The sequence below is a fragment of the Gallus gallus genome, chromosome 2 (assembly GCF_016699485.2).
Source record: "Gallus gallus isolate bGalGal1 chromosome 2, bGalGal1.mat.broiler.GRCg7b, whole genome shotgun sequence".
In the NCBI taxonomy this organism is placed as follows: Eukaryota; Metazoa; Chordata; class Aves; order Galliformes; family Phasianidae; genus Gallus; species Gallus gallus.
In genome coordinates this window covers 8,462,070-8,474,186 of record NC_052533.1, presented here as the reverse complement: position 1 = coordinate 8,474,186, position 12,117 = coordinate 8,462,070, and the positions used below count along the sequence as shown (strand labels likewise).

At 37.5% G+C, this 12,117-nt stretch overlaps 1 protein-coding gene across 5 annotated transcripts in view; it reads left to right on the top strand.

Annotated features, from left to right (window-relative positions):
• The window catches only part of LMBR1 (limb development membrane protein 1), a 65,718-nt gene that overhangs the window by 27,367 nt on the left and 26,234 nt on the right, over nucleotides 1-12,117 (top strand). The window contains exon 1 of one of the 5 annotated variants that reach the window (XM_040674120.2): nucleotides 2,617-11,170. The exons of the other annotated variants lie outside the window; for them this stretch is intronic. Coding sequence (XP_040530054.1) covers nucleotides 11,165-11,170 — 6 coding nt within the window. The 5' untranslated portion in view covers nucleotides 2,617-11,164. Of the gene's footprint in view, nucleotides 1-2,616; nucleotides 11,171-12,117 lie in introns of those variants that run through there. 5 annotated transcript variants of the gene reach the window in all.

The following is a 12,117-nucleotide window of genomic DNA, read 5'->3' as shown; positions in this document are numbered from 1 at the left end:
GTGGCACATGCACATTCTTGGTATGTTTTTTGTGGGTGAGAGGAAATCGCGTACTGCACGAACAAAAAGGAAGACTCCTGCTGGGAACCTTTCAAGGAAATTTAACTTGCATAATGTTTTGATCTTGGTGTTTATTACAGAATATAAGAGTAATATTTCACCAGCTATTGTTATGTGTCAGCTAGGCTCTCCGTCTGCTTTGTCATTCCTTGATGTCTCTTCCCAAATTCTCCTTTAGTTTATTTTAGTAAAAACACCACTTAAAATTGTAGCAACATGTTCGTATGCTTAAGGCAGGTGAGATGGGCTACACTGTTCAGAACAGTTTGTTGCGTAGTGCATGCTACTGTATAAGATTCAGTTGTGGTGGCTGCAAAGTCCTGGTTGTATGAGCAGTTGCAGCTTAGCCCTCGAAAGTAAAACTTGGGATGTGGATTCCATTCCCAGTACTGAAATTCCCTGGTTTTTGCTACTAAAGGCTGATTTCTTCCCTTCCTGTACCTCTTCAGAGCTCAACTTCTGAAAGTGTTCGTTGTAAATATAATTACTTATCTGGGGAGGGAGCAAAATGTTGGAACATTGCAAATGAAAGTTATTTTTTTTGTTTCTGTGAAGATAAGCTGTTGTAACTTGCTGAGGAGCTATAGTGTATACAGCTAACATCTGCAACATCTGAGTTGGTTGATACGCTTGTCATTGCTACTGATAGATTTTCCCACTCGTGTTGGACTAAATAAAGAAGCTAAACTTAAATTGCTTAAAATGCTTAAATTTTGCATGCTTTGTGTTACAGTGTATAGCATTTCAAATTTTAGGTAAGGAAACGTCCCAGTCAGTGTAGATGAGTAAAGCTGCTGCTTTCCTTTCTTGATGGTTATGGAAATTGTAATTTCCTTGTTTTTTTCCATGCTTAGTATAAACATTCCCAGTTTTCCTAGTAGTAGTTATAGGACTCTGGTTTAACTGTAGGTGTAGAGCACAGCAAAATATTTTTGGTATGTGATGAGAATATAGGAAGTCTGCTCACAGTTGGTTTTGAAGTATTTACTTCTAGAAACTGTTTTGCTAATCTCAAGAAGTATTTCATAGAAGGCAATTTGTTTCTATAACAAACGATCCTGGGGAAGCTTGCTTGGAAATCCTTCCTAATATGAGATTGTCTTGAATTCAACCCAGTGAGTTTTCTGAATTTATCCCACTTACACTGCAAAAGTGAATGCAAGGGACTTGAACCTTATTGGAAAACAGCATTTGACTTCATGTTTTATGCTTATTTGTACCTCTGTGGCAATAGCCATGGGCCACTGTGTGTAATGGTTCACCACATAGTCCCAAGGTACTCTGTTAGCAGTGGATGTTTATTTGGCATTTAAGCTCATATTTATTTGTCTATAAAATCATTCAGCATGAACTGAAACTTTAGGGCTCTGATCTCTATGAAATGTTTACTAGTATGTAACTGAATTATTGTACATTATATTGCAGCCCATTTACTCTTTCCATTAGTAATTCCAGAGACAAAAGTTGTTTAATCAGTCACATCAAAGGCAGCTGTTTGGTTTTGCATTTTTGACATAAGCTAACATCTTACGTTCAGATATGAAGGTTAGTTCTTTAAACCAAAGTCATTTAAAATGACACCGCTTAATATTTATTAGACTATTTTTGATGTATAGAAGCAGATCCTGCTGATTTTGGGATTCTGATTTGGCAAGATCAGGGCTTCTCCTCCCTTAGTGAAATAAAAGCGTATTTAACTGACAGTTATACAAACCCATAATATAATCAGTAAGATGCAGGGTGGATAGCAGTTAAGGAACATATTTAATGGTAAATCCTGCATTAAGAATGTGTGTCTTGACTCTGTATATGCCTCTAGCTTTCCTTGAAGTCTCAGAAACAGCATGTGAACAGTGATACATAGTGATTTCATTTATTATGTAGAAGGTGATTCAGGCACATTTAACACCGAATATGAGAAGAGCTTTTAAAATGACAGGAAAAAGTAAATGAGGAGGATTAGCATGCCAGTTAGCATGTCACATTGATGAGTATCTACGCTAAACTGCCTGAAATCATATTAAAATTACAGTTCTGTACAGCCAGATCCTTTACTTGTAGTTCTGCAGAAGAAAAGATAATTTTTCTTTTTTTTTTAAGCAAATTAATAAAAAAAAACTTGAGGTGAGTGCATGAACTGCTTTTGAGGACCTGTGATTGGAATATGTCACTATACTGGAGATTAGTAGAAGATTAAAATAGATTCATTTATTAAAGCAAAGCAGGGATCTCTGCTATCTCTTCAAAATAAATGTGAGTAAGGTTAACTTAAAGACAGAACCTGAGAAGTGCTATGTGTAGGTCAGAAAGAGCTTGGGAATGTTGGTTCTGTTCATTTTTGTGTTTTCAAAGCCTGGACTTCCATGTGTGTAATTTGCGTTGTCCGTATTTAGACGTGTAGGAACAAAGGCTGTGCAAGACAGCAACTTCTTGGTAAATAACATGCATTCCTCAGACCCAGTTGTGTTTCAATAAGAGCAAGATAAAAACAAACTACAGAATCAGTGGCTAGGATGGAGAAATTTGTGGCTATTGAGAAAGAATGGCTTAACATGAATTTGTTTTTGTAGACATATAAAACATTTCATAAGGCTTTGTAAGACTTCTTAACTCCTTCAGGGACATTACAAGCAAAATCTGACCTTTTCATCACCATAAAGAGATCTGTGGTTTGCTGAATGTGTGTAACAGTTTTGAATCTGGGGGCAGCTGAGGAAGGGAGTAAGTGGATGTTGCTTGTTGCACACATTGGATCAAGATGTGATGAGATGTGATCTGTGCTCCGTTTCATTGAAGTAGTTAAATGTCAGTTGGTTGCTTCCATAAATTAGAATGCACTTCTTTTAAAGATGCCTCAGAGCAAGTTACAGAAAATAGGGTAACCAGACATAAACTAAAAGTATACTTCACTCTGCATTGCTTTTCTGCAATACCTGCCATGCTGTGACTTCAGAGCTGAGCAGTGATTCTGTTTTTCTGCAGTAGTTTATGGGTTTGAGGTTATACTTTTTTGATGAGCTCTTCTAAGTAGAGAGAAAAGCAAATTGTGCTAGGTTAATGTATGGTCTTGTAGCATTTTTGTGTTTAATCTATGGAAATCAATAGGATAACAGAATGAAACAGTGTTAGCAATATTGGAGTAAAAATGCTTTGCAATAAAAGTAACGAACAAGCTTAGTGTTATTTCAGAAAGTAGATTTCTGACTCCTCTAGCATAGTGTGAGAAACCATATGAGATGACTCCTGCATGAATAGATACTCATCTGTGAAACTAATCAGACTCCAGAAGTTAGCACTGAAGCATTAGTTATTCCAACTCATCTGAGCCAGGAACGAAATGCATTGCTGAACTTTTTGCTCTCCCCACTCCTACATCGTTCTGAACCTGTACAGCGCAGCTGTTACAGAGTTCTGCTGTACTTAACATGCTTATATTTTGTGGAATTTCCATAATTCTTCATTAAAAGCTTTAACATGGAGCTGCAAATAAAATAACTTGTCAATTGTTGCACTCTTTAGGAATACATCTTCTGATTTTTTTTTTTTTGTTTACAGTTTTTCTTCGAATTTAGGCTTAGTTATGGAGTTCTGTGTAAGTAAAAATACACATGCTAAAATACTTCTGCTGTTTGTAAAGTATACAGATGGTACAGCTCTGTACGGAATCTCTTTAGATTGTAAACTTGAAGCAATAGGCTCTAGAAATAACTTAGTGCCATGGGAGCTGTATTTTTTTTTGTTACTGGACTTCTCGTGTGCCAAAGCATTTAGCTTGGAATTGGAATCCTTCAAAATGACTGAGAGTCATTCTAGATGCTCTTTTTTTAAGGCAGAAGTGAGTAGTTCAGAATTCTGTTTGAATGGGAATGTGTAGGAATTAAGCATGTCTGAATTAAAGGCTTCAAGAAAGCAATGAGATCATCTCCTATCCCTGACCGCTTCTGTGTTATTTATTTGTTTTCATACTCTTCTTAAAAAGTTTCCCAGTTTGCTGAAAGGAGCTTACAGCAGTCTGGTGCTCTGACCAGTTCCTAGAAATGTGCTTTCTTGCTCTTACTTAGCCATGCTGAGATCAGCATCAAAAGAAAACCCTTCAGGTTTAATTTTGTTTTAGAGCTTTAGTAGCAATCTGTATTCTACGTGTCATTTGCTTCAGAGAACTCATCTTTATGGCTTCTTTCCACCAGACCACTATCATAAGTTCCAAGTCTTCCTTTATATTTTTAGATGACTTATTTTAATCTTCTGCCAAGCTACAAAGAAGGTGGAAAATGTCTATTTTTCTTCGTATCACTTCAGTGTAGCAGGAAAGATTCTCATCCAAAAGTAAGTGATTGCAGGGATGTTCACACTGTCAGAAATCCCACGACTCCCATGTTGTTGCTGCAGGTGGCTTTGGAAAGGCTGGGAAACTTGGTAGGCGGAGGGAGTGGAGCACCAAAGACCTAATTAGTGAGAGCTGAGCTGGCTAGTGGAGCAACAGAGGAAACTTGTGGAGGAAAGGGGGAGCATGGACAGCCATCATTTTACGCTGTGTATCCTTTCACGTTTCTTCACCCAAAAGTTTGGGCTTTATACTTCTATTGTGTCAATAGGAGATCTGCATCTGACCTTCTTAATACGAGCTTTCACATAGTTGAATGATGCCCTGATGCGGGCAGAGTCAGATGTGTGCTCTTTCCACAAGTAGTATGAATCCATGTATTTGAAACAATGCTTTAGCTGTCAGACAACTGATAAATCTCATGTTATCATTTTTCCTGGTGTTTGACTTGTCTTGGATAAGTAAATAAACCCTAGGGTTAAAAAAAACACACAAGTGAGACAGAACCCTCTTCTATCCTGAAGGTGAAGATGCAAACCTGCAAGGAGTCCATCTAGGATCCTAGGCTATTTGAGGGATGGAGAGGTGTAGAACCCAAAATATAGTCTAATACAGTGGGTATGATACTCTTCTGGGACGGTGGATAAAAAAGAGTCACGAGGCAGAGAGTCACTCCAGTGGGTTTACTGCATACTGGAGAGATGTCTTCACCAACCTATTGAATAGGCATCTTTTCTTGATCTCTGGTTAGGTAAATTTGGATTTTTGTTTCCAGTTTGGCATGGGCCACACCTGTAATATTGCATTCATGTTTTTAGCTGGTACCCCAAAAATTCATGATTTCTTTTTTCCATCAAGACCCTATAGTTTTCACTTTGTTTTTTATTTTCTGTGTTTCTTTTTATAATCTTGATATTTTGTTAATTATACTGTATAACTATAAGCTTCTACAGAGTAAAGTGATTTCATCTGCCTCTTCTGGTTCCATTGGCAGAATGGTAACCTCTGAAATTGCTTGGGAGAAGGTGCTAATAGAAATCAGCTGAAATTTGCTGTCAGTGTTTTACTAATATGGAATTTTAAGGTTTGTGTTGTACAGAAAATAAATACAGATTTTACTGTTGCTGTGTTGTGAGAAGCGTTGATTTCAATCTTTAAATTCCTATAGGACAGAGATGTAAGGCAAAAAGCAGTGTGGGAGGAGATATGGTCAGCACTTGACCAAATATCAGTATGCTAGATTTAGTTTATTTCTTTGTTACCTGATGGTGTGATTCTCTTTTATTAAGAAATATGTTTCTGTGCTTGGTCAGAGCAAAGGATGTTTAAAGTATAGTTTCTAACTATAGGAATAGTTGATCACTTTGCAATGCTCACAAACCAAGGAAAAAAGGAGGTGTAAGGTGCTAAAAAGGTAACATACAGAACGTCAAAATATAGCTTTCTTCAACCTGATACCTTCCATAATTCTAATTCTGTAGTGCTTCTGGTTATGTTCACGGATGTTAGAATGCATGTTTGTTGCAGCCAGTGTCTCAACAAGCCCATCTTGAGGTTACTAGGACTCCTTTTTGTCACATGAAAACAATAGGTCTTGTGTGTATTTTAAATGTGCTGTGATTGCAGAAATGTTTCCCAGGCTTTCCCTATGGGTCAGGGCATAGTGTAAAAAAAAAAGAAGTAATGTTTACCTACCTTACAAGAGGTCAAGATGTCTAAGCAGAACTGTTTAAATTTTCAGCACCATAGAAACATTGTTAGGACTCCTTGTGTGTAACACACTGTGATTTTGACTTCACTGATAATTACCTTTTTTTCCCTGTAAAATCAGCCAAAATCCATGTAAAGCTGTGTTTTTTGTAATGTAGTTCCAGAAATGTTCATCTTACAGGAGCTATCATTTGTTCATCCTAATTGCTGTAGCCAGGTAGTGTTTTGACCCAAAAAACACATTTACTTGGGATAGGCAGTAGTTCTTTGGTTTGACAAGGAGTTTGGCTATTTATGAAAAGTTAAATAGTGTTCTGCACGTTCTTCTGCTCTTTAATTGGTGTTAAAACACAAACTCTTGGCAGATTTCTATACATGCATGTTAAAACCTTTATTTTATGGATGTATGCTTAAACCATTGGGAAATAACGTTTGTGTTTCCTAATCACAATGGATAGATCAAAAATGAGCCCAAACAGGCTTGATTCCTCTCATTTATATAGTGGTCCCTTTAGCAGATGTACCAGTTAGCGGGTTTCTGTCTCTGGATTGGAACCAGTGTGTTCCCTGGCCCTATAGTGCATGTTTTGGTTCAGTTTTGCAAGAATGGCAATCATCAGAGATGTCCTTTTAAGCCTTTCCAGATTTTGTGTGTGACTCTTAAATGGACAGAGGAGCAGACAGCCGCACTATTACATGGTACTTGCTAGCTATGCCAACTGCCCAAAACCTTTTGGACAATCTGTGTGTAGGAAGGTCTTCATTTGCTATGTATACTAACTGAATGGCAAAGTATTTTAGACGGTATAAATGTACCACTACAGAATTTCAATAAACAAAATAAGGATTTCTTGTTAGCTAGGACAGTAAGCTGAGTTTTAATTTTCATTTTACATTCTACAACTATTATCAAATATACATTCTCTTCTGCAGTAAAACCCAGCCTCTGGGTGTTGTGTGAACACACAGCGTGCAACGGGTCCTAATGTGTTGCAATTACTTTATAGTAATCCCATTTAATGCCTGTTTACTGAAGAGCAGAAATGATTTTTTTTCTTAGCAATTATACATATTAGTTTTGCATTTCTTAGGACATCTGTCATCCTTTCAGAATGAGTGTTGCTCTTTGTACTTCATTGGGCTTTTCAGTGCAAATTACCTTTTCTGTCCATGTGCTGTTTTTAATACGTTTTGGATATTTGTTATCCAGGATGAAAGCGACATGGTGAGATTCTGATGATGCCTTCCAGAGTTGCAAGCAAAAAAAAAAAGAAGATTGTCAGAACTTAGAATAATTAAAACCTTTCTTGCTAAAACACAGCATTTCTGGAAACATGAACCCTTAGGCCCGCTGCTACAGGCAGTACAAGTAGCTCAGGATTAAGCAGTATAAAAACTTCAGAATGTCTCAGCAATTGATTTTTAAAGAACTGGAAGTCTGAGAGTCAGATATCTGCAAGGCTTTACAAACCACAAGATCCTTAGAATTTGTTCTTAGGACAGCTTTTATTTGTAGGCATGCCTTGGAAGCTTCAAATGCTTTTTTTTTGTTCATCTTTTGTTTTTTTTTTTCCCTCTCATTAGAGTACATAGAAGATGACAGATATTACTAGGCTTCTGGCAAGTTCCAGGCTGCTGGGATTGATGTGTTAAACAACTTTCTTTAACAAAGTATTTCACTTGGTTAAGTGCACACTTTAAAGAGTTGCATGAATTTTGAAAATGCTGTGAGTAAAAGCATAGGTGAGCTTTTGTCTAGACTGTGAAACGTTCTTTGAAGTTGAAAAAAAAACTTAAAGGGAGAGGCTAAAGGATATCATCTGCCAGTCTTCCTTCCCAATTTTCTTAATAAAGAATTTAATTGGAATATCTGAATTTGTAATTAGTTTTTTAAAGTTTCTGTTGTCTGCATAATTTTCTATTCTCCCTCTGGAGAACACTTTTTGTGTCAGGTTGGCTTATGTGATGCCAAACTTCTCCTTTCCTGACAACGGGGAACCGTGCAGGTAATTTTCCTAGGGAAGTCTCTTTGTTTTGCTTTGCAGATGATCTGAAACTCACTTGAGGAAATTACAAGCTGTTTGATGTGTTTTGATTTCCTGTTCAGCAATTATCAAAAATCATCATGTGCTTATAAGTGTTGGAAGCAGTGGTAATGGATCTGTTGTCAGATAACATTGTGGAAAATGATTTTAGATTGGTCTACCAAAACTAAAATTGTTTCCTAACAAAGGAAATGACTTTTTCCTTTCAGTTGTGGTTTACTGTTCCTGAAGGATCGCCCTGAATGGATAAGTCTATCCTGGGGGAATCGTTCCTCTCATTTTTGGGCCTACTAAAGAAATTATGTACAAATTGAAGACTGAAGAACAGGATTGGATTCTTCTTCCTGACACTTCTAATGCATTCTCTTACCTCTTGTTATGGCTGTTCTTTCCCTTTTAGACTTTATATTTCACATCCAGTTCATCCTTCTCCTTTTTAAGGTTTTGTATAGTCTCCTCTCTTCCCTGCAGTTTCCTGAGGTGCAAGATCAGCGGTTACACAAGTGAGGATGCTTCCTGATCTCCCTCTCTTCTGTTCATGTTGTGTTTATTTTTTGAGATCTTCAGAGAGTGTCTGAAGAAGTAACTGTGGTACACATTGCTTCACCAATTTCATTTTGAGGGCTGTGCCTCTTGGTCAAAGATGGAAACTTTCTAGTCTTTCCAACTGGCAAGTTGTCTGTTCATCGAGAATCAAGCAATGGTGTTAGACATTTTTTTTTTTAAAGGGTATTCATTGTTCTTCACTTTCATACTTCTTTCTTTCCCACTCCACTTTTTGTGCCCACAAACAAACTGATGTCATGAGGTCACAGCGCTATTCTTACTGCAGAGCAGTGAAACTGGGGTTACCACCACCTTAATGTTTATTTCCATTCCCCAGTTCACTGTATTACTTCAAGCACAATTGTATTTCATGCAGCTTTTGGTTTTTTGTTTGGTTGTTTTTTTGATGTCTGGTACTTGCAACACTGTTTAAAAAAAATAATAATTAAAATCTTTTGTCTTTGCACTTTAACCAGAATTCTAGCAATGAATTGACCAAGAGAAAGCAGGGGATTTGACCTCCTTAAAATTGACATGCTGATAGAAGTACTACAGGGATAAAGCTTGTCTTACTGAAAAATAATGCAAGTTTATTATGGAGCTCTCTCTGCAATTCTTATTGCTGTATTTAACAACAATGCAACTTAGCCTAAGGTAGAAGGGAATATGTTTAATTATTTCCAAAGGTTGTGACTGTGTTCATCTCAAGTCTACAGCATGGGAATATTACTTAAGGCTGTGTGGTTAATGCTGTACTGAAATCTGAGTTTGATATCTTAATTGACTATCTTTAGTTCATAGTGCTGTCAAGACTGTGCTCTTTTTTGCCCTTCTTATAGACTCTACAGATGCTTACAGAAATGCAAACTGAAAGAAGCTATTGAATTTTCCTTTATATACCAGAACATGCAATAGATGCAAACCAATTTTTCTCATTTTGAAAATATCTTTGATGTACCCTTCTGGCTCTGAAGTGTTTTCTGTGCTTGGTTTGGAAATAAATCCCTCTGCCTTTAAAACTAGTTAAATTGCAGGTTCGATTGCACTGAAGTAATTAGTGAAACGGAATCATGATCTGTGCATTTTCCTTTAATGAAGTACACCGTAGGAATTAATTGGTATTTGTATTATTGTGCAGGCTTCAAAGTTGTGATACCAAGAAAGTTTCTAACAAACCCGATGCAAGGTGGTTGGTTTTGTGGTCCTTGCTTTTCTTGTTCTTACCTACCTGACACAACCATCAGGAAAGGAAGACCAGATGAAGACTCAGTATCATTATTTCCTCATGAAAACAATGCAGAAAACCAAAAACATGAACTGTTTTCCCCTTATTTATTCTTGTAATCAGTTTAGTTTAGTTTCCATGGGAATGTTAAGCAAAGATCACAAGTGCAGATGAGACTATTTCTCCCAATTAAACAATTGAACTTGCCTTAACCCTGTGTGCTCAGGCGTGTCTGCCTGCACATGCAACTTGCTCGTAGCTCACCTCTGACACTTGCACAGATTTCAGCAGTTTCCAGTTGCACACCAGAAAGAAATCTAAAGGACACTTCCAGGTGATACAAATGCATTCGCTTCTTTGACATTAAGATTTAGCACTGTACAACTGTTTTTCCTTTCATAGTTGAAATGTTAACTTGAAGTAGTCTTGCAAAGCTGAATTTGTTAGCTCTGTACTCAAGGCAGATATGGTGCAGTCTGGACGTGAACAATAAATGTTCTCTTACAAGCTGCTGTTTCAGGTGGGTTTGCGGCTGCTTCCGAAGATGTCAGTCTCTAAACTCGATATTCTGTTTCACACACAGAGTTGAGTAAATGGACTCCATGTGAAATAGCAGTGGTAATATTTTCTGTGCCACGGATGCACCATGACATTTTTGTTCTTCTGAGGAGGCTGAGTAATATAATGGGGCTGTGGGAGAAAAGTGAAATGACTCCAAGGAGAAAAGTTAAGCCAAAATGAAAAAGTTGGTCAGAAGGTGTTTGCTCCTAAGAAATAGAAAAAAAATCAGCAGTGGATTTCAAAGTTTGTTTGCATAATTTTGCTTTCAATGAAATGTTTTGCTCCTCGTGTGTATATTTGCCTACTTTTTCCCTGTCCTCATTCAGGAGTACAGTTTTCTGACCAGCTCTTAAGGACGTTACTAATTTTAACACTCAGGCTTTACATTTTTGAGAAACAAAAAGCAAAACCACCTGAACACATATGCCTACCTTCTGCCAAGAAAAAAAAAAGAATAAGTGCCTGTGGCTCACTCTATGGATCGTCAGTTTTTGAATCCTATAGTGTGTGTGTATAATACAGAAAATAAAAACTTGGAGTGTTAGAGTGAATCGTCACTCCTGCTTTACAGTGTGTACATGAGACCACAAAATTGTTGATGCATCATGTAACCATAGAGACAGATGGAACTGGTGAGAACAAAAGGAGATGGATCTAACTTTCTGAGTAGCATGGGAGAAATGAGGATGCGTTATGCAGGTATCTTGCTGTTTGTGGAGTTTGAGCCTATAGTCCTTCTGGCAAGAAGGAATGGTTACCTCTGGCCATGGTCATCTCCCTCTTTTGTGAGAGCATTATTTGCATGGTCTGTCTGAACCTTGTCCTCAGAGCAAACTTGCAGTTAATGTGGAAGGAGGGTATTTACAGTTGATATCAACTGTGCTGCATCATGGTACAATTCTTGTTTTTTTTTGTTTTGACAATTGTACTCCATCCATCCTGAGGAGGAGAATTCAATGTTCTGGGCTCCACATAAGATGAAATATTTTCCTGCTTTGCCCCCAAGAAGCCATTGCTGTGAAACAAGTTGGAGGGGCTGACATTTGTGTATGTGTCCTGTAACAGAGAAGTTACAAATCCACTTTTTGTGGCTGAGGCTGTCAGAAACCAGAGCTGTCCCAGAGGACAGCTTCACTTTTTCCTTTGCTTAGGAGAGGAGTCTTCAAGCTTCTTGTACAGCATGGAGCAGGTCTCTTTCCGTGTATCCTTGAGTGTTTTGGGTTTCCTTCAACCCAAAGCAGCAGCTTTGCAGCTTTTTTCTGCTGCAGAGCAAAGGCTTTGTATCTCTATCCTGTACTGAAAGGACAGATGCAGGTAAATGCAGAAGGTTTAACATTTTATTTACCTCCTAAGGTTAGAACACAGTATTACATATGTTTTCCAAGTGTGTAAAAAGTTTATAACTTGGGGTGGGGCAACGCCATAGAGATTGAGCTCTAATACATTGATTTTTCTGGTAACCTATTGCTTAAATTCACAACTTTAGTATTTAATATGTCTATAGAATGTGTTCTATTAAATCAAATGTGTTTTGCTTATATGCTGGACTTGAAAATAGCTCATGGAAGTAAAGCAAGTTGTCCATACTACATCTAATATGAAGTTTGATGTTTGAGAGCCTTGATGGGCGTTTGTCTCCACCTACC